Raw genomic sequence first — 27383 nt, forward strand, 5'->3', positions numbered from 1 at the left:
CGGGTCCTCCATCAAAATATAGGTGTACCTCTGTATCTGTAGGACACTTTGTTCTGCTTGTAGCCACATTTTATTGCTCCAAGCCAGTAACAGAGTAACTGGTGAGGGCTATTGTTCTTCGTCATTTTCTTCGTTTTCTTGCAAACGATCATGATTTTGAGGGCCTAAATGTAGAGGAAAAGTCCCCAAAATGGGTATGGGATTGACCAATCCAGTGAAAATTTTGATAAAACGATCACTGCAACAATGCCCAATGTGACCCGACTCAAGAGTAGCAGAAAGTTGGCCATATTGGATAAAAAATTTGCCACTGTTTTGACTGCATGTTTGTAAAAAACATCTAATCCCTGGTTTTTGGTGCAAATGAGATAACATTTGGCATGTGACAACTAGAAACATAGGTTAAAAAAAAAAGAAGATCAGTTTAATATTTCTTACAGCCCGTAGCACATTGTCGAAAAACACCTTCATTTACTGTTTATTTGATGACTTCTCACAGCCACAGGCATTGGTCTAGAGAGCTTAAATTCAAATCACAATTACATGATCTTGGCCCGAATGTAATGGACTATGAAGTCCACCTGAACACTATAGCGCCCCCATCATAGACAGGAAATATGAACATTATAGGATTTGCGTGACTACTAGAAAAAAAATAATATTACGGACATGGGGCATTTTTCACGGTTGGCCAGCAGGGGTGCAGAGATAAAAAAAAAAAATAAAAAAAAAAACATTTAAAGGTGCACTGTGTAATTTTTCTGATTGAGGATCTGTGGGCTTGGGCAGCTGTCAGGAAGGGACAATAACATACTGGGCGTGTACAATTGCTATTGTTTTACCACCAACATTCAGCTGCCTATTTTTCCCAAAGAGCAATCGACTTAGTTCATATAACATGGACTATAAGAAAAATCATCCAATTTTATGTCCCTGCAAATCCTCATTAATTAGCCTTCCTCCTGTCGGGTCAAAGGGCTCTTCTTACATTCCAACAATAACGTAACATTTTGCCAATTTTATTTTTTCATTACAACAACATACAGTACATAGCCTATAAGCATGTAGATAAAAGATATTAATCACTGTGTGTAGTAAAAAGGAGATGGAAGGGGGGAGATGGGGAAGTTCAAGGAGAGCGCACACATGTTTACAATGAACCTGACACAGCCATTACACAGTGCGGACACGCGTTACAACATATCTGCGCTCCCCTCGGCCTGAATGTGAGGCATGTACACGGCCACGCTCTCCGACCATCTCCCATCGGGACAATTTTAGACGCGCTATGCTGTTAAAATGAGACGGCCATTTGATATCACTGTGATGGCTGCAGCGACGCTCTGGTTATTTTGGTTCTTTTTACAGACGGATAAATCACAGCGGGGCACTTCAAACTCTCAGGCTGGTGGTGGCGGAGTTTGTGTTGGAGGTGTTCAGTTAAAGTTGGTTATGAAAAGTTTATAGTGTACAATCATTAAAGGTCCTATCTAACACAAAATTGACTCTTGTGCATTTGAAGACATGTTATAATGTTGTTGAACATGTGAGAATGAAACAAAACACAACTCCAGGTATGTTTGTGATGATGAAACAATATAACATAGGTCATAAATTACCATAATATGGGCCCTTTGAAGGTGCATTATGTATTTTTTCTGGTGGGGTTCGCTGCCTGTACTTCCACATGGACATGACATTTCATTGTAGGATCCAGCTTTTTCAGTTCTGATACTGATATTGATACTTTGGCTTGATGTATACACTGTATTAACCAATATCAGGGTAGCTACAGAAAATAGCACTTATCTCCTTAAAGCACAGTCAACTTATCAAGGGCCCCCTCCATATGTTTTATGAATTCTTTCTAAAAACACACAGAGTCTGGGCAAGTCCAAAATAAGTGAGAGGTGGGTTAATTTTTCAGTTCGCAAAATGTACAGTGTCCATTGCCCTTCTAAGATGATTATTTAGCAGATAACAGCGATGTAGAAGTTTGTAGCAGATTTCAATTTGCTTGTTGGTAATGACATATTTGTGTGGTAATGTCCATACATTTTTCCATGGAATATTGTCAGTAGAGTCCGGCTGCTAACAGTGCACGAGTAGGGCTCCGTTTGGGAGGTGCACTTGTGGTGATAGTCACTCTTTTGTTCGGTGACTCATTACAAGACAAGTTTAACTGAAAATGAAGCCAAGTAGGTTTGGTGCACAGCGTCTTCACTCACACCTGCTCAAGCCGCCATCTTCGGGTGCTGACACTGTCCTGCCGCTTCCCCAGTTTAGGCTCCTGGCTCCACTAATGACATCACTCTGTTGCAGCCAATGAAACACCGGCCTGTCGTCATATCACTGAATACATCTAAGAATATCCAATAAACAAAATGTGAACTAAAACATGTTCGATTAATACTACTGAGTTTGGAAAATATCGGAATAAATGTATATTTTTGTTTATTAACATAAAATGGCAAATATTGGTAGGGACTATTTTGTCTTCCCCAAATATTGGTTGTGACATGTCCCCACCATCCCTATGCAAACCTACGCCCTTGCAACTTATTACTCAAGAACTCTTTAACTGTTATTTATCTTTCAAATAACCACTGGTGTGTATGAATAAAAGTTCAAACATTATGAGACGTTCTAGGACAAAATCAGTCTGTGTAGCAAATCACAATATACTTAACAAACATTACAGAACCACTAAGCACTGACAGATATTTGATTCCAGTAAAAGACCAAAAGATATAGGCTGAACCAAATATAATAACATACATTGTGGGTTGCTTACCAGGAGAAGCAACCCTACATAAGTCTAATTTCTTGTGTTTTGTACCATTTACACACTGTTTCCAGATGTGCGCAACCACTTTTTTATACATACAGAAATTCAGTATTGTTGATGTTTTGTTTTCACAATAGTTGGATGTCCCATGGTATTAACAAAAATCAAACTGACCGCACTGTGTAATAATACTTTATTTTGAACATATTTATACATAAATATTTAAGCAGCAAAGAGCAGCGTGAAAAAAGACATGAATGAACAGATGATGAATCGAGAGCATTCTTTTTGCTGTCACTGTCTTTTCCCCAAAACTCCAGAGTCAATGCACCAGGAACCACAGCCCTCTCCCACTTTCTAACCCCTCACCTTTCTAATCTTTTACAAAAATACAGCCAACAGATTCTCCATTTACATTTAAAGCAAAAATGCAACAATTTGCAATTAGCCTCTGACCTGTGCACATTTGACATTGTGTCGTAGCGTTTGTTCAGATCCCAGTTTCTTGGCTCCGCTGGTCATTACGTCCATATGGAAGTATGTGTGTTGTGTGCGGCCGCTTGTCAGATTCAGTTAAAGGTGGAAGCCCCTGTGAGGGACGTGGGCTATGGTTACTGCACTGATGTTTGTGTAAAGTCTTGGACAGTTCTCCCCAAAGAGGACTCTGTGTTCTCTTTGGGCTTAGATGTGCAGATTACACTATTTATTATTTTACTGTAAACACAATGATATTTGACATGTTTGATACTGAGCTGTGACAGTTTGTGGGTTTGCATTTTGTGGTTAGAGGGCAGAAATTTAACCAAAAAAAAAAAGAACTGTAAAAAAAAGAATTGTAATAATGTAACTTAGACATGGTAAAATAATCTGCAGCAAAAAGGCTGATGTAGCCTACCGCTCTGGTGTAGTGAGGAGGATGTGAAGCGCTCTTCATATCTGAATACAGAATCTGGTTTTGTTGAAGGATTCAGTGAAAGACCCTGTGCCCGATATTGTTTTTGAGCAAAATAGGTCAAAATAAGTCAGCTGCATTCTCTCTGCATCTAATTCGAAGTGTTTTATTGTCTGGTAATTAAGAAGTGTGCTTTCACGTGCTTGGTATCATTAGCTTTACTGCCACACTAAACTCTGAAAAGCACATCACAGTGAATAATTAGGATGTTCAGAATTTAAGGTAAAACAGGAATAACTTCAGGTCACGGCAAACTGATGTAATAGCAAAAGTCAGGTACTCTGAAGTGACATGGGCTTCTCACATTGTTTTGAAACTGCTAATTTACTAATATACTGGTAACAGTGTACCTTATTATCACATCTTTGGTACTCAAAATGATAATTTGATGCAGTGTGACAAAAATCTGTTGAAATGTTTCTGTGACAATAGGACAAAATGTGTTTTATTTTACACAAAATTTACAGTGACAAATATTGCCTGGTTATTATATTATTTTCATTTTTACATCTTTTCTTGTTTACCCACTACAATGTGTAGGCTATAATAAGGTATAATAATGTGTAATTCAACACGCTATGTGCTTACAATTTTCCGAACCAGCAATCAACATCTCGTAACATTTACACATCCACATTTAAACTCTCAATAAAGCAGCATAGATCAGAAACTATAGGTCTAGTCTCCAGTTTCGCGTCCTTTTACAGTCTTTCAATGTGGCTTCTCAGTGGAGTCCTTTACTTTAGAGCAGCTGTCCAAAACCCAGTTCTGAAAGAGGAACTATATTTCCCAGAGTGCATCAGTACCAGGTTCCTTCAGTAGGGCCTCTTGTGCGGTTTACACGTGTGAATGTCCACCTCGTCCTCACAGTCCCTACACTCCACGGCGCAGCACCATTTGAATTTGCATTCACACTTGGTCACGCGTTTGACGGGCATGGTGTCGTAGCCCCGCCCACAACACATGACCTCACAGCCGTCCGACCCCCGCGAAGACTTGTTACACACTCTGCCAGCCGTGCCCAGGGAGCCTATGGAGATGAGAAGATATGGGTTTTCAAATATGAAATCAGCATCATGAAGAGATCAACTGGTGTATTGGTCTGTCTCTAATTATTATTACTGCCCCGAGCCACAAACAGAGTAACTGACGAGGGCTACTGTTCTTCTCTATTTTTATTCTTCCTTGTAAACTATCGTGATTTTGAGGGCCTAAAAGTCAATAAAAAGGTTTTAAATTGGGTATGGGATTGACCTGTCTGGTGAAAAATTTGATATCACAGCATCGCGACAATGCCCAAAGTGATCCGACTCAACAGTGCTGCCTAAAAGTGACCCCTGTGGGAGTGGGGACAAGCAAAGTTTAGCGTAGGCAAACAAAATTCAGAACAGTGATTGTGAAAAATAAGACAGGCCTAAAGTTGAGCATTGGTGCATGCCCCTATGATGAACAAGAAGTCGGCCATATTGGGTCAAAAATTTGCCACCACTTTGACTGCGTGTTTGTAAAACACATCTAGTCCCTGGTTTTTGGTCCAAATGAGCTCAGATTGGGCATGTCACATCTAGAGACATGAGTTCACAAAAATGTGCCAGTTTTTGGCCGGTAGCATGTCGGCGAAAACCACCTTCATTTCCTGTTTCTCTGATTACTTTTCACGGCCGTAGGCATTGGTCTAGAGAGCTTAAATCCAAAACACAATTACATGTTCCTGGCCCGGATGTAATGGACTATGAAGTCTAATACAACTGAACACAACAGCGCCCCCTAGCATAGATATGAAATTTCGTCATTATCAGATTTGTACCAAATTTGGGGATAAAATTTTATGCATGAGTACAAGCAAAAAATATATTGTGGACATGGGCATTTTTCACACTGGGCAGCAGGGGCTTCAAAGACTTCTAAAAAAGCATTCAAAGGTGTACTGTGTAATTTTTCTGATGGAGGATCTGTGGGCCTGGACAGCTGTCGTCGGAAATGGACAATAGCCTGCCGGAGTGAAGAAAATGTTCACTGCTATACAGAGTAATTTAGGAGGGCTCTTTTTTTTTACTTAGAGGTGAAGGGGTGAAACAAATATTGTTTGGTCTAAAGATGCACTGAGTAAGTCTTCTGGTACAGGGTCTGACACCTGCTTGTCTTAATGGTTAAATGTTATTGCGGTGCTTAGAATATCCCGCATTAAGCTAATAATATCTCCATGGAGACAAGCAGATGACACCATCAGGCTAAGTTACAGATCAGATCAGTGGAATGACAATCTTGCTTTCAGTAAGAAGGCATATTTTCAAGGTATTTTTGAGCAATAAAAACAATTGTTATGACGTAAATGTTAGACAGATACGTTTATTGCAATACTGAAGAACTTTCCTGTCAAAGCAATAACATCTCCATGGCAACAAGTCGGTAGCGTACCCTCTACTACCTCTGCACCTTTAAGATACACGTCAGAGATGGGGACTAGTTATAATGTACTATTGTGATTTTGTGCATTGTAGTAATATCTGCTATTAATCACTAATACACTAATGTAAATGATCCGGATCCTGAATTTTCCTTTTGGATATTGTTTATGAAAATACAAGGGACTCCATGGAGAAACGGTGATTCTGTTTCCCATCCAAGAGTGTGACTTCATCTAATTTCTGAACCCGAAAGCACCCAGTTTTGTTGCTATTCATAGAAACAACTGTGGTAGCCTATAATCACTCCAAAATGTTAACTCTAATAGTCTACTGTGAAAGTGCAGTTTGAAATGACAAATTTAGCTTATTTCAAAATGTGTTTTTAATTTTGAAATGCATCTTTATGCTTCTTTATCACCAGGAGAATGTCTCAAAGGGCTGTAGACATAAAAGAAACAATAAATACAGTTTATCTTGCAGCCAGTACAGGTATTTTGTTAAAAAATGAGATCACTGTGTGCATCTGCATCAAATTTAAAGAGTTCATATTACGCAGTTTTCTGATTTATGTTATAATGTTGTTTCCTCATCAAAAACATACCTGGAGTTGTATTTTGTTTCACACATGTTTAACTCACAAACCTTGCATATTCCATAATCCTGTTTCTTCTCTCAAATTCTAAGTTCTTTTCTCAAACTGAAAACACTCTGTTCCACCTTATGATGTCATGCGGTAATACAGGAAGTGCTTCTCTGTGTTTTAAAACTCCATATACCTTCACTAGAATCATTTGGATGATTTCAGCACTGGAATTGCCAACCTCTACTAAACAAAAGGCAAAAGGTAGCTGTTAATCGGAAATTACTGCTTCAAGACTACTGCACAAGGTAGAACAGAGCATTTTGTGTTTTGGAGATGTTAACGGCAGCTAGGCTGGCTAGTGCCTCCGCTCAATTTCATTTCTCTCCAGTGACTAGGTCAGGAATCGGAATACACTAGACTGTTTGCAAAAACCCTGGAAGTGCGTGTTCGGGCACCAGCCAATCAGCCAAGAGCCATACATTCTGTGTTGGCAACGATTCCCAAGATCGAGGATTTAAAGTCGGAACAAAGAGAATGTTTGGTGAATTTTATCAAGGGGAATTGATTATTGCCCTTCTTTCTACGAGATTTAGGAAAAGCATAATATACCAATTAGCCCCATTAGTGGCCCATTACATACATCATGACCAAATAGCAACAACTGGTTAAATGAAAAAAGTACCTGCCTACCGTCGAGCAAACAAATTGTAATGCTGTGAGATCAGACGGTTTCTATGCAGTGAAATTGGCTGGTGAATCAGGCTATGTAGATAGACTAATAATAAAGGTTTACACAAACATGTGTATATGAAACAAAACACAACTCCAGGTATGTTTTTAACAACATAATAACATTATAACATGACTTAAAGCTCACAAGAGTCAATTTTGCATAATATAGGACATTTTAAGTGTTTACGAATCAGGGCAAAGCACTGGTGCGCTGTTAGCATCCTAGTTGTTAGCATGGTGTTACGGAAAGACTCTGCCCAGGCCTCTGAAAGTTGTGAAACATGCTTGTGAACTCATCACAGTGATAATTAGAATTCTAGGATGTATTTTTCATGCTTTTAAGACAGGAAAAAGATCTAGTACAGTGTCTTTAATTTCATTCTTCACATCTAAAACTTGACATCCATCTCTGTCTCCTATCATCTTCCATTAATTACACCTCGGCCCTGCTCCAGAGAAGACACGAGGAGCTGCCAGATAAGCACTGCTGAGCTCACCCGCTAATGTTGACAATGCAAACCGATCTTACTTCTAATATCTCTGTTCCCACAGCCCGCAGTATCAAAGACAATGGCCCCCAGATCAGGTGCTACTTGTAACAACATCTCATCAGCTATTTCTGTTTTAAGTAGAAACGCATAATGACCAAACTTTCTCCCTTTGGCACTTCGAGAGAGCTTAGACTGGATTTGAAAAATAATCCCGCATGTATCCTCGGGCAGTGAATTCCTTTACAATGGAGATTAGCGACGAGAAGGGTCATATAAGATCCACTTTAGCATCACTTTTTCAAAGGAGCAGACAGCAGGCTTTCAATGAAGTGATCGCCACACCATTACGCCTTTCTTGTCTGGTAGCGGAGATTGGGTAATCTTTTAAATTAGCAGCTTCGTGTACTGACCGACTAGGTTACAAAGTGAAAGTGTTTGTGTGGCATGGTTGGAGGAGGGAGATAGGGCTTAACAAGGCAAAGCAAACGCTTGAATCAAAGGGGATGTGAAAAGGTTAAATCATTGAACTCTAAGCTGTGGAGGAATGCAGGTCTTCAGGGAGAGTTGGGTTCTCAGAGATTGTGATGTAAAATGCGTTTGGGTCTTTTGTCCGTGAGGAGATGGTGCTGTTACTGTAATGTGGGAGCTTCAGGTGGAAGCACTGTGAGATACGATTTTGATTAGGGATGTAACAATAATCGAAATATCGTGATATCGTATCGTCAAAATTTTCACAATAATATCGTGGACCATAGCAATATATCGAATTACAAGTCTCTTCACTTAAATTAAGAGTTATGGTGCAGCAATAAGACAGAGGGAACTACATAGACCATGATCTTTTGCTCCATTTCAGTGTAGACTTCATGAAGAAATAAGTTATAAGCACTTTTAAGTCTTAATTCTTTGGATTAAGTCTTGTCAAGGAATTTTAAGAGGATAAAGTAGCATATTAACAGTTTTGTCTCCACAAAATATCGCAATAAATATTGTGCCGTGAGATTTATATTGTGAAAATATTGTACCGAGAGATCTGGATATTGTTACATCCTTAATCGTGATACTCCCCACCATATTGTGAGTTTTCCCACAATATCGTATAAATATTGTATTGTGAGACTTTGAATATTGTTACACCCCTAATTTTGATATTTTAAATGAGGTTTGCTGTATCTTTACCTGAGTATTAACGAGTAGGTAATTGAATTTGTTTGTTTTGCAGGCTGTGTGATTTAAAGGGCCCATATTACGCTATTTTCTGATCTATGTTATTATTATGATGTTGTTTCCTCATCAAAAACATACCTGGAGATTTTGTTTCATTCAAACATGTTTGAGTAACCCTTTATTTTAAGTCTGTCTACATCTCCAATACTCAAAATGCTCTGTTCCACCTTATGATGTCATCAAGCAGTAGCTTACACAGCTTTTGTTCAGAAGAGATTGGAAATTGGGTCTTAAATCATCCAAAGTATTATAGTGGAGGGAAGAAAATAATCTAAATATGCAGGGTTTGTGTGTTAAACATGTGTGAATGAAACAAAACACAACTCCAGATATGTTTGCAATGAGGAAACGACATTATTACAGATGAGAAAATAGCTTAATATGGGCCCTTTAAATCACAGTGTCCTATAAAATAGAACTTTATATGTCAAGATTGTTTCAAGATAAAAGAGAATTTTCTCTTCAGCGTCGCTTATTCAGGGAAACCCCACCCCCATTGCAGACAGTCACACACATTTAAACTAACACTAACTAATGGGGCTCTATCTCCTTGGCCCTCACCTGCTGCCCGGTCCATGAGGCAGTAGTCGGGGGAGTTTTCCACATAGACCAGCTCGTTCTTGGTATTGCCCCTGTAGTCTCTGTCGGCCACTCTGAAGCCCGTCCCGTCCTGGTTCATGATGACCTCCACGGCAGAGTTGTATTTCTTAAAAAGGTAGTCCCCCGTCTGCCTGAAGTCCGCCATGGCCATCCAGCAGGTCCGGAGGGAGCAGGAGCCACTCACCCCGTGACACTTACACTCGGGCTTCATGAAGCGCTTCACTGCCTGCAGCAAGGTCAAAGGTCAGAGGGCACAGGGTTTAGACGGAGGGGGGTGGAGGTGTGTTCAGGCAAAATCTTACAGGTGATACTTAAGAGATTCCACAGCAAAACTCAAGATAAATTGACTTTATTCACAAAATAAATGTAATGTTTCCAAGTTTTGATGGGCCTAGATTTATTCACTCACTTCATTTATTTTTTAAAGGTCCTATATTATGCAAAATTGACTCTTGTGAGCTTTAAGCCATATTATAATATTGTTTCCTCGTTAAAAACATACCTGTGTTTTGTTTCATTCACATGTTTGAATAATCCTTTATTGTTAGTGTGTCTCTAAAGTTCAAAATGCTTATCGTGAAGTGATTTTCATGTTAAAAACTACCTTTACCTTTCAGCAAATTCCAGGGCTGAAACTATCCCAGTGTCTCCAGTAAAGGTGTATAGAGTTTAAAAACACTGTAGAGATCTTCCTGTATTACCGCATGACATTATAAGGTGGAACGAGGTGAGTGAACTCAGCCTAAATATGCAGGGTTTGTGTGTTAAACATGTGAATGAAACAAAACACAACCCCAGGTCTGTTTGTGATGAGGAAACATTATAACACAGATCAGAAAATAGCTTAATATGGGACCTTCATACACACAAAATTGCAACTTAACTATTATTATTATTCCTCTATGAGCGCTGTAAAACATTGAGGCATTAGTCGTAACACTTCTTTTCAATTATAATCTATGTATGTATCCTCGACTGAACTGGAGCATGTCTGCCAGTCTTTGCAAACAGTCTTTTTGACCACCACTAATCACTCTCACACACCACATTCACATATAGACAATAGATAATGTGGGTTAAGTGTCTTGCCCAAGGACACGGCTGTATGCAATGGTCTGAGTTGTGATCATAACAAGTTTTCTGTTTCAAATGTTCAAACTTGCATAATCCCCACATGAAAAATGGGACTAAACTGTGAGCAAATCCAAAACTAAACCAACACTAGACCAGGACTAAACCACAACTATAACAAACCAAATATTAGGATTCAAGCTAAGTCTAAGCCAAGATCAAACCAGGACAAATGTTACTGCAGCAGATACATTGTCACACCAGATAGTCACTTGCCACCATTAACTAGCCATGCATTCCAAATAGGAAGTGTTCATGGGAGCACTTCCGGCTCCATCGTTGACTTTACGCTGAAAAATTGTCACCCCTCTCTCTTCAACTGCTGCTGTGAGCCTCGTCATTTTGGTCTTAAAATGTTCGTATTAACCCACTCTACATGATCCTGGTGTTTTCATTTTGCTATTTTGTCTGTAAATAAATTCCTTTTCCTAATATGGATCTGGCTCCAAATTTGCCCACTATTCCTGCTAGCATTGTGAGCTTCAGTTGACTGGAGCTGAACGAATCCGTGTATCATTCATTCATTTGTTTTTCAATATAAAACCAAAAATTAGAAAATGAAAAAAACAAAGTAGGTTTCCACATGGCTTTCCATCTCAGAGCTGCTGTCTCTTTTGCTCCTCCGCTGCGCATGGTGTCTTGCTTAAGGATCAAAATTGGACAAAACGAGAAATAGCCTTTTCCTTTTTTTCCATTTTTCATTTAAACACAAAATCGAAAACTGAAAAAAAAAAAATTAAAAATCCTTATCAGTTTTTTCATTTTGGTTTTGTAGACAAATAATGAAGAAATCAGTTGTTTTTTCTTTTTCTTATTTTTGGTTTTATATTGAAAAACGAATGAACGAATGATGCAGGTGACGTCACACTCCTTTAGTCCACTTCTTTATACAGTCTGTGCTTACCAGTGATATCTTCTTCTTGACCCCTCCCTTTCCTCACAAAAACTTCCAAATAAAAAATGTAAAAGTTCTCCTATGCTTCCCTGCTTCTCACTCACCTCTTCAGACTGGCCTATGAGACCCTGAAATTCCTTGATCCATCCACTGATGTGTCCTCCTGTGTCCTCTGTTTGTTTTATTGTTTTTACCTTGTATCTTTGTGACTTTCTTTCAGGACATTCATTATATTGTTATTATTCTCCTAAAGAGAACCTCAACATCTTCATCTCTGCTTCATATTTGTCTCATTACCACTCAAATCCACACATCTCTTGCTGAACTACAAGGTTGCTCACCATTCGGCCACAGCGATTGTTATGCAGGTTCATGAGCGCCCGGGCATCTCTCACACTCCTCTCCTGGGCGTCGATGAAGGCCTTGGCGAAGCGTATGCCATAGTGGATGTTATCGCTGCAGCCGCCCCAGTCGAAGGTGCCCCGGTGGTCTGTGCCCTGGCCTCTCCTCTCGTCACAGCCGCACATTTTCAGCTCGCCCTGACCGCACGCCCTGGTTATGGCATACACCACCCCGGCCGAAGAGATGGCATACACGAACGCCGCCTCTCTGCTGCCTGCATGAGGACACAAAACACAGGTATATTTTGTCTTCAGAATTATTTAGAATTGTGTTTTGTTTTTGAGTTTTTGTAAACTACCACTATCATGACTACAAATGACCAGTTATTAAAAAGGGACATGACTTGGTGGATGAGGATTGACTTATTCAATACAATTTACAATATAATTTAATTTAAAAAAAACAAAAAAACTGAAGATCTGCATTTTTTTTAAATATTTGTTTTATTTATTTTAACACTGATCTATTCGAAATACTTTATGACAACCCACAAATTAAAAATGAGGTATTTATTTTTATGCATTAGATGAGTCCATGTAAGCATGATCTTATTTCCATCCGCTCCATCCCCCATTCACACCTAGTTCAACACTGCAGGAAAGTCTTGCCCAAAGACACAACGCCACTATGCACTGGTCCAAGCTTCGAACCACCACTACTGCCATGTACCCAATTTATTTCCCACGTATTTGAGCTAAATTTGTCTTGCCCCAGTACAGATATATTGTATGAACAGCTCTTGAGCTCAAAATACGTCTGCTGTGTACTGTCTGCAATAAAAAAGTTTTATTGTCAGTAATCAGAAAGTGCACATTAGCATGTTGCTGTTTTATACCATCAACAAAACTCTGCTTTAGTCTTGGAAAACTGTGAAAAACACTTATAAACTCATTGAGGTAAATAATTAGGATGCTTTAAAAACATAATAACTTTAACTTAGGACCATCACAAACTGCTCAAAACAAAGTATCTCTGTTTTTCACATTTTTAAGAAAATTAAATCAGGTATAGGAGAAGTAAACATAAACAGTATGATTTTTTTTGGTTGGGGGACAGTTGAAATCATATCATCGCAAAAACATTTCACAGAGGGACACTGCTTTTGAGATCCAGGTGTCAGTCTGAGCTCCACATGTGCACAGATGATGTCCGTCGCTGTCACTGGCCTGTGTGTTTTCATTTGAGAGGAGCAGAGAGGAGAGGACATTTCAGGGGTCTTTTTGGCCTGTTTTTTTCCCACCCACCTCCCCACTCTCATTCCTGCTCACGCAACCGAGCAGAACACAGGCGGTATGTCAGGGAGTAGCGCTTTGTCTGCTAGCCAGAAACTTCCACCCAAATATTTACATCTCCTATTACTGTTTATACATCAGCACTGGAGATCTCTCAATCTGCTACTTGTTTTTTTGTCAGAGGAACGGAGCACTTTCTCAATAGGCCAAAGTTGACACCTATTAATTCTGCTATTATCTGGATGACGTTTACGAGAGTCATCTTCCTTGGTATAAACAGACGTTGTCACGCAAGGGCTGAAGAGGTAGAACGGTTTTAAATGTGACAGTCAGTTTGAAATTAGTTTTTGTTCACATTTTTACTTTCGATTTCAGGCAGTATTTAGTCCTAATTTGTCGATAAAATTGTAATAATAATAAAAAAAATCATTTAATGTCCCAAATATTTTCACATAGATGTCCCCAGCGTATCAAATTATTCTGACACATAATTTTTGGAGCAATATGTAGCCTCCTAGGACTTCGTCTCCACATATATGGACATATACAGAATGTCCAACACATTTTGGGTTGTTCAGGCACTTAATAAACAGTTTTTGCAAATCATTATTCATTTGTGACTTTACTGTGTTCCATGATTAAAACATAAAATGAATGTGAAAATGATTGTAAAATGAATTATATATTATATGTGGACATCATTTTTCTCAGAAACTACACCATGTAAAAATTTTAATTCTTTGTTTTTGCACTCATCATCAGTACTCATAAAGTATGTCAGGCAAGAGTTCAGGTCCTAGAAGGTAAAAAATATCGACTGTCTGTATCAACATAAAAAATCCATAATGAACCATCCCCTGTCTGATTGTGAAAATGCAATTGAAAATGACTTTATATCAGATTTGTATTTTGGATTGTTTCATTAAGAGCTTGAATAGACTACTCTCCTCTTGTTCTTTTTTTTATGAGTGGACAAAAATATATCTACACTACCAAAGATCTGGACTCACCCTCTCATCCAGTGTTTACTACTTTCTACATTTGATACATACAGAAGATATCAATTATATGAAGTAAGATGTATGGAATTATGTAAGCAAAGGGGGAAAGTATGGTAGTGTATATCTGTAGCCATCACTGAGTACCCTATATTTGGTTTACATCTGCTAAATATTTCAGCTCTAAAAACTATGACAAAACTTTACTGTATCTTACTTCGATGCATGGCCTGTCAAAAGTGGCGATGGCTGCGGTCCTGGTTTACCTTTTATTTGGTTTCCATCCATAAACTCTTACATAGACAAACACTGTGACAGAACATATTAGTAGAGTATATTAGTAGAGCAGAGTAACTTACTTCGATGCATAACGCGTCCAAAGAGGCTGTGGTCACGGTCGAGAGTGCTACAGTTCCAGCGATGGTGTCTGAACTGGTGTTGACACTCTTTGATCCACTCTTTGGCGCCCTCCCCGATGGACTGCATCAGGTCTGGGTGTCTCTGGCAGAGCTGGCGCTGTTTGTTAACCAGACCGGGGATGTGGGAGCAGATCACTCTCGCCCCCAGAGCACCAATGTACCTGGAATTACAACAGACAGTGAGATTATACAGAGAGATAGGAAGATTATAGGGAGGTTTAACAATGCGTTTTTCACTCGTAATGGCAATGATGAAGGGTAAGAATTGGTTAAGTCATCCCCTGCTATTTTGATCACAGTAAGAATTAGATTAAATTTACTGAAGATTTATTTGGCAGGAATCAGCATAATATGAAAATCCTAAACTGCGCCAATCAAAACATCCAAAAAAGATAAAATATTCCCATAAAAGTTAACATTATAAATATACAGTGTCTGGTAGAAAGATACAAGGAAACAATTTAAGAATAAAATAATCGAAGAGCCCGAACTTTCTTCTTTGAGAAGTCTGGATGGTGAATTTTCACTGAGCTTGCCCAACCCAAAACATGCACACAGACTAATCCATCACAGGCACTTCTGACATTGAATCTAGCTCAGGGAAAAGAGGATATTTTTTTTCTTAAAGGGATAGTTTGGAATTTTGGACATAGGACCTCCTTTCCTAGTGAGCCAGAGTGTTGGAGACGTGTGAAGACACTTTTTTAAAATATTCCATCCAGTCTTTGTATTTGCAGAGGTCACTGGTGCTAGGCTAGTGCATGTCAATGGCCATAGTTAGCCTGCCACTAAAAACAGTCTTACCCACTCCACAAAACACCTGAAACAAATCTATTATTACACCAGACTGTCGCTGTGAATGTCTTGTGTCGATAGAATAATGTTTGAAATAAAACTAACCTTGCATCACATGAATTGTCGCATGTTGAGGGACTATTTTCTCAGCAGCAGCAGAATTTTACTTTGCCAGAAAGAGGTGATATCAGTCCGCCACTGCCAAGCTTTCTATCAGGAAGTGCAACTCGCTGCTGCTCTGACATAAATCCCTCAAATGCAAGGTTGGTTTTACTTCTAAAATTATTCTATTGACACAGACATTCACATTGACAGTCTGGCATTATAATTGTTTTGCCTTGTGTGTTTTGTGGAGTGGGTAAGACTGTTTTTAGTGGCAGGCTAATTATGGCCATTGACATGCACTAGCCTAGCACCAGTGACCTCTGCAAATACAAGGATTGGATGGAATATTTTAAAAAGTATATCCACACGTCTCCAATACTCTGGCTCACTAAGAAATGAGGTCCTATGTCCAAAATTCTGGACATAGGACCTTAACATACTAGGAGAGGGCAATATACCAAAATATTTTTCCTCATTATGACAAGTCACAATTTTTGATCAGTTTGATTTTGTCATATCCAAGGAAGCAAAAACGGTTGTCAATATAATATAATTTTCTGAACATGAACTACACTAACATTTAATCATTGCAATTTAGCCCCCAAAACAGTCACATTTATTCCTTCAAAGTCTGAGCTCCAAACCACATGCTTTCACTGACAGGGGATTGGCTGTACCTTTCTTAAAAAGCCCCAAGTTGATCATTGATGACTGGAAATGAACTGGTCTCCGTCTCCATCAAAATTCAGTTAATTGCACAGCCCAATAACTTAGCTAACCTAACAAAAACCTAACCCTTTGTCCTACACTGTGGCTTAGTGGTTTGGTCACAGCGCACAGTCAAGGCTCTCACTTTTGTTCCAATGTTTTGATGACCTAAAGTTCTCCCACCACCCCTCTGGTCACTGTGGTTATCCAATGGGCTGGACATGACTTTGGTCAACTCATCATGTTTTTTTCTGATATTCCGGTTCTCAGTAATAATCAGAATTGACTACATTATGGACTCACAATTATACTGTAATAGTTTGGTGGTTAGATAGACAAACTTCAAGTCCAGCTCGCATACCTGATGGGCCAATGTTCACAAGCATTTATCAACCTTTTTACTAAAATATTTGAAAACTTGGAGTGATATATGTGTTTTGCAACATTATTTGGCTTTTTCTCAATATGAGGTTAATCTTATATAATACTGTGGAACATTCCAGGCAAAGCAACAAAATCTCAGTGGAAGCAAGCCCATTGCTGACAGGTGGAGGGCCCTTTACCAGAAAGTTGCATAGTGTAACTTTGACCTCTTCCTTCTCAGACAACCTGATTCAAACTCTTACAGAGTTTACAAAAAGACAAAAGCATCAAAACTTCAAAATAATTCTGTTGCTTGAACATGTATCGTGATTAACCACACACGTAGGCATGTAATACGCTCCATGACACCACATTTCATTTTATTTCTTCAATAACTGGTGGTTTAGGGGCACAAAGAACAATAAAATCTGTATGTATCAACCAACTCTTTACATCTTCAGTCACCCTGGTACGTTCAGTTGCAAAAGAAGGTGGGATTCTGTCAACTGGACCAAAGTTTTCATCCAAAAAGCTTCCTCATTATAGATGCAACCCTGGTAATGAAGAGAGATCTTTATACCACCTCAAATTGTAGAAAAAGAAACATTGTAAAGACACATTTTTGAATCTGGGGTGGAGAGATTGGAATTGCAATAGGTGCCAACATATCACAACCCAGATTTTTTCTTTTTAATAATGTTTGGAAGAAAAAAAAAAATCTAACTTTTCATAATTCATGGCTCCAAAAAGGTTACTGAAAAAGTTTGATGAGTAGCGAAACTTATTTGTTCCAGAATAAATTGAATTAGAGTTGGAAGACGTGAGGCTTGGAGTTCTAACACACAAGACATTTATTAATATTTACCATCAGTACAGGACCCTGAACCCTCAAAACATTGTGTTAGTATTGCCCATTCAAGTTTAAAGACCCATATTATGACATTTTTTGATTTATGTTATAATGTTTCCTCAACTATGGTCATGAGCTCTGGGTAACGACCGAAAGGACGAGATCGCGGATACAAGCGCTCGAAATGAGTTTCCTCCGCAGGGTGGCTGGGCGCTCCCTTAGAGATAGGGTGAGGAGCTCAGTCACACAGGAGGAGCTCGGAGTAGAGCCGCTGCTCCTCCACGTCGAGAGGAGCCAGTTGAGGTGGCTCGAGCATCTGTTCCGGATGCCTCCTGGACGCTTCTCTCGGGAGGTGTTCCGGGCATGTCCCACTGGGAGGAGGCCCCAGGGAAGACCCAGGACACACTGGAGGGACTATGTCTCGGCTGGCCTGGGAATGCCTCGGGGTCCCCCCGGAGGAGCTGGAGGACGTGTCTGGGGTGAAGGAAGTCTGGGAGTCCCTGCTTAGACTGCTGCCCCCGTGACCCGGCCCCGGATAAGTGGACGAAAATGGATGGATGGATGTTTCCTCTCATAAACAGATCTGGAGTTGTGTTTTGTTTCATTCACACATTTAACATACAAATCCTGCATATTTAGGCTGAGGTCTTCTCTCAGACAGAAAACACTCCACCTTATCATGTCATGTGGTAATACAGGAAGGGCTCCACTGTGTTTTTAAACTCCATACACCTTCACTCATTTTATCATTTTGATTATTTCAGGAATGATGATTTCCTTGGAATTGCCAATCTCTACTGAACTAAAGGTAAAAGGTGTTAACTACTGATTCGTGGCATGAGAAGACAGAACAGAACATTTTGAGCTTTGGAGATGTAGTTAGACTAATAAAATGACTTATGTGAATGAAACAAAACACAACTCCAGGTATGTTTTTGAGAATGTAACAGCATTATAACATGACTAAAAGGTCACAAGAGTCAATTTTGTGTAATATAAGGCCTTTAAACATATCTATTTTTCTGTTGTAGGGAGTATTATAGCTCAGGATGACATAAGCCAAGATAACAAGTACTGTGCTGGCAATAATAAGTATTCAAAAGTAATTGTCCAGTTAACAGAATTGAACCTTCTTCTACATTTATGAGGCATTCATCTAAACCCATTTGTCCACTTCAGGATGTGGAGGAGATTATTGAATTCCTGCGGTTCAACCAAGAGCTTTGACAGGCCCTGCGCTTCCTGCTCCATTCACACATAATCCTCCAGTATGGTGTCACACTACTCTAACTCCAGACCTCCAGACCAGAGTACAGTCATCTACAGTACGGCTCCCAGCCATTTTCCCATAGTCCTTCTCCTAAGCCTGCACGCTCCGCTCCCCATCCGGATATCATCATTATAGTCCCTAATCGCAATTGTGTCGCACAGAGACACACGTAGGTAGCAGGCAGTTTCCACTCCTGTTATGGCCTGTCCCGGGTGGAGGTGTAGCCATGGCTGAGCAGTAAAGCAGAGCAGAAGCAGTTCTTGTGTTTATTGTGCTGGACAGAAGAGCCGTGCCAAAAGACCTCTGCAGCAGCGCTGTCTAAGAGGGCCCAGGCAGATACAGATGAAGATGGAGCAGATGAAACAGGAGATAAGGCATTGGTTGGTATGGTTGCAGTACTTGTAAATGGGCCCCAAGAATGTGAGACATGGCGTTACGGTTGCATCAGCAACTAATTAGTTATTTAATAGTCCACAAGTCAGCAATTGTATTGTAATACATTTTAATATTGTTTAATCAGATCAAAAGTGTTTTAAGCCGGGTGTACACTGCACGATTTTGGCTGTCACAAAAGATTTCTGATTGTGGGTTGTAGTCATAGCTCCAAATTGTGTGTTGGAGGTCTCAGACTGAGACCACGACAAAGATCATAAGATTGTTCGTACATCTTTGGTCATACGAGCAAAGACGAGTTGTGACCGATATCAAGCATCGGTGTTGTGGTCAACAGAAAACAAAAGCACTCGAAAGAAGAGCTCCACCATGAAGAGGACCATTTCTCCCCTTTTCTCTTTCATGTTTTCACTTCTGGACTTTTACAAAAATGAAAAGACCACTAGTACATAGCGCTATCCACAACTAACTGGTACACTTAGGGAGATATAACCACACTGAACATGGAGCCAAATAATCACTCTGACAAACTTTCGTACAATCACAGAGTGTCCATGTGTGTTGTTGTATGATTTCAGTTTTTCTCGTCATGCTGTGTGACATCCAAAAATGTTAACAAAAAACAAGTCACGCAGTGGGCACCAGTCATTAGAGTCTGTAGAGTCTGAAAAACAATGATCAAAATACAATTATAATGATTTAACTAGTCAGCTAACCACTTTTCCAATTAGTTGTTGTTGTCCTTCATGGAATAGACTGTTGTCAATTGAGATTGTATGACATCTCAAGTTTCAATGAAACCTTGTTAAATCTGAGGTGGAAGGCAGTTCAGAATTAACTTCAGACAAATAGATTTTTAGAACTAGTTTATGATTATATGTGTTACTGACACAAAGTGCACCATCCTCACAGTTAGCACAATGAACTGGCAAAAAAAAGGAAACATTTGACATTTCTGGATTTTTAGCTGACCTCTGTCCTCACTCTGAAATTTTGACATCATCAAAATCTACCATGCAAATGCAAGTTATTGTCATAAACAGCTTTATGTGGAACCACTGTGCTGAGGGCAAATGTGGTGACTCATAACTCTTCTGAATGGAGTCAGCATCTCTTGTTCTTTCTTCCCTCTTCTATTCATAGGTCCATAAATAGTCCTCTGTCAGTCTTTCTAAATGTCAGTCATGTCACTAATGAACATTGACAACTGTACCTGTCTGAGTCTTTTACAGACATCCCATAATGCCACTGGCTCAAATGATAATATTGTGCCATTTCTAGAACAGTGGGTCTGCCTTCTAGTAAATTTGAGATGAGGATCTGTATTACGCTATTTATGTTTTGTTTTATTCACACATGTTTGACACATCCTACATATTTAGGCTGAGTTCTTCTCTCAAACAGAAAACACTGTTCCACCTTGTGATTTCATGTGGTAATACAGGAAGTGTTCCACTGTGTTTTTAAAGTCCTTACACCTTAACTAGAGTAATTTGGATGATTCCAGCCCCACAACTGCTAATCTCTACTGAACAAAAGATTAATGACATCACAAGGTGGAACAGCGCATTTTCACCTTTGGGGATGTAGAAGGACTAATAACACAGGATTACGCAAACATATTTGAATGAAACAAAAAGACAATGCCAGTTATGTTTCTGATGAGGTGACAATGTTAGAACATGTCTTAAAGATCAGTTTTGCGTAATACAGGACCATTAATTGATGGATTGAAAGTTGCATAAATACACTTGGAAACTTGCAGATGTCAAAATTGAATGTTACTTGGATTAAAAAATACTTCTATTCTACTGTGACATGTTTTTGCATCATGTAGAGTATTGCGTAATCCTGTATCAAATAAACCCATGCATTCTCCTGGGCCAGCACGATGAATAATTTGCTGTGTCATGAATGACTATTTCCACTGCTCATCAGAATACTTGATCTAGAAAGACTCACATTGTTACCCAAAAATCTGTAATATTTCACAATATGGACTCAGATTCACTTCATGACAAGTGCAATTTAGCAGAAATTTAAATACAAAAAAGTGAAATGAAACTCCAAAAATGTGTGTTTTGGTGCAATACCGCTGAAACTCAGACTTTAACTTGGCCTTATCTTGACTCTCCAATCCAGTAATCACTTCATTAAGAGGTCATATAACGTTTTATAGCTCAATAAAAAGTTATTATGAACACTTTTAAAGAACATTTTCACACAAAGGAATATACTTTGCTGCAGGTGGAACCGCTCAATTTAAACACTGTATGTATTTATTTACGGGCGACACTTTATATGTTGTAGCTTAGGATTTTGCCTCTGTCCTCGGGGCTGTTAAAGCCTCCAGAGAAATCATCAAGGGGCATAAATTCACGCACCAGCGCCTGCACCTGCCACTTACGCTGGGCAAGATGAATGGACAGGGGGGCGCGCAGGCTGCGTCATCAATCTTCATAAAGACGTGACACACACACACACACACATACAAACACACACACACACACAAACACACACATCGCAACAGTTCGCTTACAACGTCCCCATCAAGCTACCCATTACGCACAACTTTATCAAAAAACAATTAACGTATTTGTAACTACTGGAGACCACATTTCTTAATTGAGTAAGTCTGAACAAAAATTTAATATTGACCACTGCAAAATGCGTGTACAAAGTTTACAAACTGACTTATGGTATTGTCGCCTTATGGCTCAAGCTCGAAGTTATAACGGAATTCATAGTCAGCAACAAGGCTATTCTAATGCAAATGATGAAACAATAGAAAACGATTGATTGCACTGCTTACCACCACGACGAATCCACTCTAGGCGTAAAAATGAGCAGCAGCAAGATACTACACAGGTACACCTTGTGGCACGCGGGTTTGGAGTGATGCTTTCTCGGTACAGTTTTGCTCCCCATCGCACTTCTCCTGCCGCGCGCCAAACTCCGAGAATCCGTCAGCTCAGACAAGGTAAGATTTGTCATTCATGTATTGGCAAAAGCGGCACAGTCGGGTATCGAATCGGTCCCCTGCGCTTGTTCGCCGTCCATCATCGGAGAAGTGAAAAGAGAAGTCCTCGGAGTCCACTTAAGCGCTTATAAACTCCATCAACTAGACGCCTCCCGAGTCTAGCGCTACCTTCACTGACATGTTGAGCAATAAATTAACAACTTATCCTCGGTGATAAATCAAAAAGGGGTACGGATAATGTCTTGAAACCCGTTGGTGAAGAGCACAAGTAGTTTTCCCTATACTGGACAGGATTGCGCGCACTGGAGAGCTTTTACGCACGAGAAAGAAGATGCGACCGACTTCTCTCACAGCGTCAACTGTTTGTGTCCTCCTACCCTATCGCTCCCCGTGTTCAAAACCTCAAACTCCCTCCCCTTTTACAGCGTAGACTGGGACTGCTACTCATTAGGAAAGCTAACCAAGCCACTAAATGGAAATGATGGCTTGTGACTGGTTCATGGGGGAAACTGGGATTTTGGTTAGTAACCGCTGTCCACCACGGGTCAAGCTTCATGTCACGACACATCATTAAACAGAGACTCTATAGAGGCAATTACTCCCAAGGGGCATTTTAGACATACACGGAGTCATGTGACAATTAGATGACTATTAGCTAACTGGTCTGAACCAAAGGCACCAATTAAGTTCATTAAAGTAAAAGTACTGCATTAGTTCTCCCTATTTCTCTGTCACCAGCGGAACATGTTCAACAAATTCCTAGACTAGTTTCATGCTGGAGAGTGGACAAGGCTTAAAGCTTATTATTAGATGTAGTTTGTCTCTGTCTTCAGCAGGCTCTTGTCTCATCAACAGTTGTGAGACAAGACCAGGTCATTCGCCAAAAGTCTGTTTTCCTGGAAATATTTGACCCAACTCAAGTTCATTCTTAGCTTTCTTCTTTGTAAACTTTCTATGTCTACAAGTTTGTAAGGTAAGTTAAGGTTTGTTCACACTGTAACACAGTCGCCCGCAAAAATCACTTATATTTGAATAGTGCCACAGATAATTACAGAATTGTGAAACTCTAACTTAGAATTTAGATGATATTTCACGCTATGGTCAAGAGAAGATGTAGTCCTCAGCTGCAGAGTAAGTCTTGTGTATAGGGAGAGATGCTCGGAGTAGAGTCACTGCTCCTCCACATTATAAAGGACCGTTTGTGTTTTCTTGCACCTATGTTTGTGCTCTCTCTTGTACTCTCCCAGGTGTTTTTGCTCCACTGGACAGAGATCTAATAATGACTGTAGGCACACACTGAAGGAACAGCGGGCATCTTGGGCTCTGATAAACTTATTAACATCATCAAACCGTATTTGTTCTTAACCAACCAGGTTGCTGTCGTAATGAATACAGTCAGCGTCCGTGGTTACAGTCAGAAATCCACAATGTGACTGCTCAAATATTCTTGTGGAACTGAGTAATTTGTTCCTTGATTTTTATATACATTATTCTGAAGTAGACTTGTTTACAAAAAGTAAAAAACATCTAAAGAACCCCAGCTAACTTCTGTTTTTTCCAGAAGGTAACCAGAGCCAAGAGCATGTGGCATGTATTCATGTTTGTCCTCTCTTTTGTCAAACTCAAAATTAGATCGGTGCATAAAACGGTTCCACTTCTCCAAGACCCGCTCACAAATAGCCCTCATATCCCAGCTGTTTGTCCTTCAGCCTAAACGTCATATCTCGATTTAGACTCCCAATCACGACCCCAGTGTCTTTCTTTACCTCCATATTCTTTCTCTGTCATCTCCAGGACAAATTGCTTTACACTGAGCAGGTAATAACAGCAGTACCACACACCATCCAATCCTGTGCTGCTTTGAGCCTGCTCCAGCTGTGCTCTTTAAAGGCACCTATTCTGGGAGCATCTCATGGACATGGCTAATTTGGGAGTGAGGATCTAGTGGAGGAAAAGCAGAGAGGAAATGATTGAGAGCACAGAGCAGTTGATAGACACTTGGGTATTTGAGCTTCTTGGACTGGGCTGAGGTGAGGGTTGTAAATGTGACGGACAGCATATGACAAAAGAGCATGTTGCTTCCTTGACCGCAATATTGTCATTTCAGAGTGACACCGCTGCCATTTGTAAACTATTACACACACTGGGGATAATAATATATGACTAGGAGCAAAGAGGAACAACATCAATCAAGACTTTAGCATTATAAATGTAATGAAAAGTCTTTTGCTTTGGTTTAACCTGGATCGTTCCAGATTAATATTTGTAGCACATTTATCACTCTGGAATGGCTCTTGCTGAAAAGTGATTGGGGGAAATATCTGACATGATGAACCTTTGAGTTTGACTGGTCGAAGAAGACATCGTTTTGGTTTGTTTGGGTGTTTCACTTTTGGTTTCCGCCCAAACCACAATGTTGCCCTCTGACTGGTCTGGATGACTACTTAAGTGAGCTATCGCAACAGTGGGAGGCATGGCCAGATGGATTCTTAAGTGTTTATGAACTCCCAAATACCTCCAGAATTCATCTTGCTGGTCAGGTCCCACTGGAGGGGACCCACTGGAGGGTCTATATGTCTCTCAGCTGGCCTGGGAAGACCTCGGGATCCCTGCAGAAGAGCTTGAGAAAGTGTGTTTGGAGAGGGAAGTCTGAGCATCCCTGCTTAAACTGCTGCCTCTGCAGCCGACCCTGGATAAAGCAAGAAGAAATTGTCAGATTAACTGTAAGTGCATGCTGTTGTTGTGTCCTTGGGTAAGAAACTACATCCCCTTTGTGCAACTTTTGCATGTTTCCCATGCAGAGTCAAGAATGGGTTTTCTACAGGTTGCTACAGTTTTCTCTCACAAAAGTAAACTTTGCACAATAAACTAAACCTCCAGATAGTTACTATTAAATCAAGGTTCTGCCCTGCGGTTGCCCACCAGTCCTGACTCTGACTCTGCATGGAGGATGGTTGCAGACGGCAGATTTTCCTACTGGCTGTGGACGATAAAGTGTGGCTTAACCTTAAAACAGAGGAACAAGTACATAATGTATTTCACAGATTTAGTTATTTTTATTTTTTTATTTTATTTTTTTTTGAGTTTGTGATGACTTTACTCAGAATTAATGTGATAGTGAAATTTTGTGGTTGATAGTTTCTCAGAAAATACTAGAATATACTATGTGTGAACAAAATATAAACAATATGTATGTAAAAAGTTGGACTTTGGCCGAAACAGCAGCGACCAATTGATATGTTGCTTAATTGATTACTGTCTAAATTTAGACAACATGCGTTGATTTAGAAGTACTATACACAAATATATACACATGGAAGTACTCAGTACACAGAGGAAAAACTCAGTGATGTACTATTGTAAGATGATAGCTGATGCTTGGCACTTTGCTAACTGTAAACCAAAATTATATTGGCCTGACTATAAAATCTGTGCATTTATCACAGTGATTGATCCAAAATGACATGAGGGACACAACTTAATGTTCTATGAAGATCTATTATTGTGAAACAGAAACCATCTTAACACCAGAGCAACTTAACTGTGAGTTCATCCAACTCTGATGAAATCAATGAATGCATTTTTTACATTTTAAACTTTCAAAATCTATGAAATACAGACTCAAAATCACCGGCTTGTGTTATATTTGGATTTGTTGTGGACTAAAATACCTATCTCTGTGGAGACAACAACTTCCCTAAGCTATTACTAATGTGTGAAAACAAGATTAATGCCCCACTGTGGGACAATTCCATGTGTTGAATGTAAGCCAGTATATTGCGTGGCCTGGCTGACAGTGTTACAGTCATTTGTCTTATGTCAGAGTAGTAGCTGCGGTCTGGGACATAGAGGAGAGGAAGGGGAGTCTGTGGTGGGACAGGCCCCTCACAGCTCGTCAACCTGAGCTAGTGTTTATGGAGGTTGGAAGCGCCAGGCTTAGTTAGCTGGGGGGGCACGAGTGATTTGGGATATCCTGCATCTTATGTGGTTACAAGGTGGGGCTGAGTGAGAAGAAGTGAACGAATAATGAGTCTTTTTTTAAAGGTTTTATATGACACAAAATTGATTCTTGTGAGCTTTAAGACATATTATAATGTCATCCTCATTAAAAACATACCTGGAGATGTGTTTTGTTTCATTCACACATGTTTGGGCAATCTTTTATTATGACTCTCCAAAGTTCAAAATACTCTTTTCCACCTAGTGATGTCATGTAGTGGTAGTGTTCAAGTTAACATCTACCTTCTCCGTTTTGTTCAGAAGAGAATGGCAATTCCAGGGCTGGAATTATCCAAATGATTCTAATGAAGGCGCATGAACACAGTGAAACATTTCCTGTGACATCACAAAGTGGTATGAGAGAAGAGCTGAGACTAAATATGCAGGATTTGTAGGTTAAACATGTGTGAATAAAACAAAGCACAACTCCAGGACTGTTTGTGATAAGGAAACATTATAACATAGTGTAATATGGGCCCTTTAGAGGTACACTATGTAACTTTTCTGGTGGAGAACCAGCCAAATGCTTGTCTCCATGGAAATGTTAAAGCTTTGCCTGGAATGTTTAAGAAATATGGCACAAAACTTTCTAAAAAAAAAAAAAAAAAAAACTTAAAAAAGCAGCCACTATGGCAAATTAGAGATCTATGTTTTTCAGATGTACTGACTTTTTTGTTACATTTTATTTTATACCAGTTGCGTTTACAACATGACAACTTTTGATTGTAAGTATGATGATTTTTAATTTTTTTTTTCTTCTAAGACTTGGGATATGAATTGAAATTTGGAAAATTCTTAAGAGGAATACATTTTGGTCTTTGGCAATAACAGAATGTACATAAGAATCTCCTTTTCACACATGCCCTTTAAAATTTTCAATACCCAAACATTTAGGTTTTGGTTTTGACACACAACCATTTTCTGCTGTCATAGAGCTCTCAAATCCTGCACTGCCCTCTAGAGGACAAAGGCCACCTCTACAATACTACAGCAGTACAAACTCTTACTCATGTCTCCATCAAGCACACAGTAACGTGTGAAAATATGACAACAAACCAAGTA

At 39.6% G+C, this 27383-nt stretch overlaps 1 protein-coding gene across 1 annotated transcript; it reads right to left on the reverse strand.

Annotated features, from left to right (window-relative positions):
- Nucleotides 1-3087: 3087 nt before the first annotated feature.
- LOC110173759 (protein Wnt-2b-A-like) lies at nt 3088-22673 on the reverse strand. Its single transcript, XM_020939769.2, has 5 exons — nt 22155-22673; nt 14799-15019; nt 12149-12423; nt 9743-10007; nt 3088-4770 (listed from the first exon to the last, which is right to left on the reverse strand). The coding sequence occupies exons 1-5, from the start codon at nt 22334-22336 to the stop codon at nt 4556-4558; spliced, it is 1158 nt and encodes a 385-aa protein (XP_020795428.2). The 5' UTR covers nt 22337-22673; the 3' UTR covers nt 3088-4555.
- Between the last annotated feature and the right edge of the window lie 4710 nt (nt 22674-27383).

Source organism: Boleophthalmus pectinirostris, unplaced genomic scaffold, assembly GCF_026225935.1.
Source record: "Boleophthalmus pectinirostris isolate CB_2022bp ecotype Guang Dong unplaced genomic scaffold, ASM2622593v1 HiC_scaffold_3, whole genome shotgun sequence".
Classification (NCBI taxonomy): Eukaryota; Metazoa; Chordata; class Actinopteri; order Gobiiformes; family Gobiidae; genus Boleophthalmus; species Boleophthalmus pectinirostris.

Bases quoted from the DNA above. Each gene is read 5' to 3' on its own strand.
- LOC110173759 (XM_020939769.2), bottom strand. From the start codon at position 22,336: ATGACAAATCTTACCTTGTCTGAGCTGACGGATTCTCGGAGTTTGGCG. The intron at 15,020-22,154 runs GTAAGCAGTGCA...TTGTAATTCCAG, and splicing joins AGAGTGGATTCGTCGTGGTG to GTACATTGGTGCTCTGGGGG. The intron at 10,008-12,148 runs GTGAGCAACCTT...ACCTTGCTGCAG, and splicing joins ACAATCGCTGTGGCCGAATG to GCAGTGAAGCGCTTCATGAA.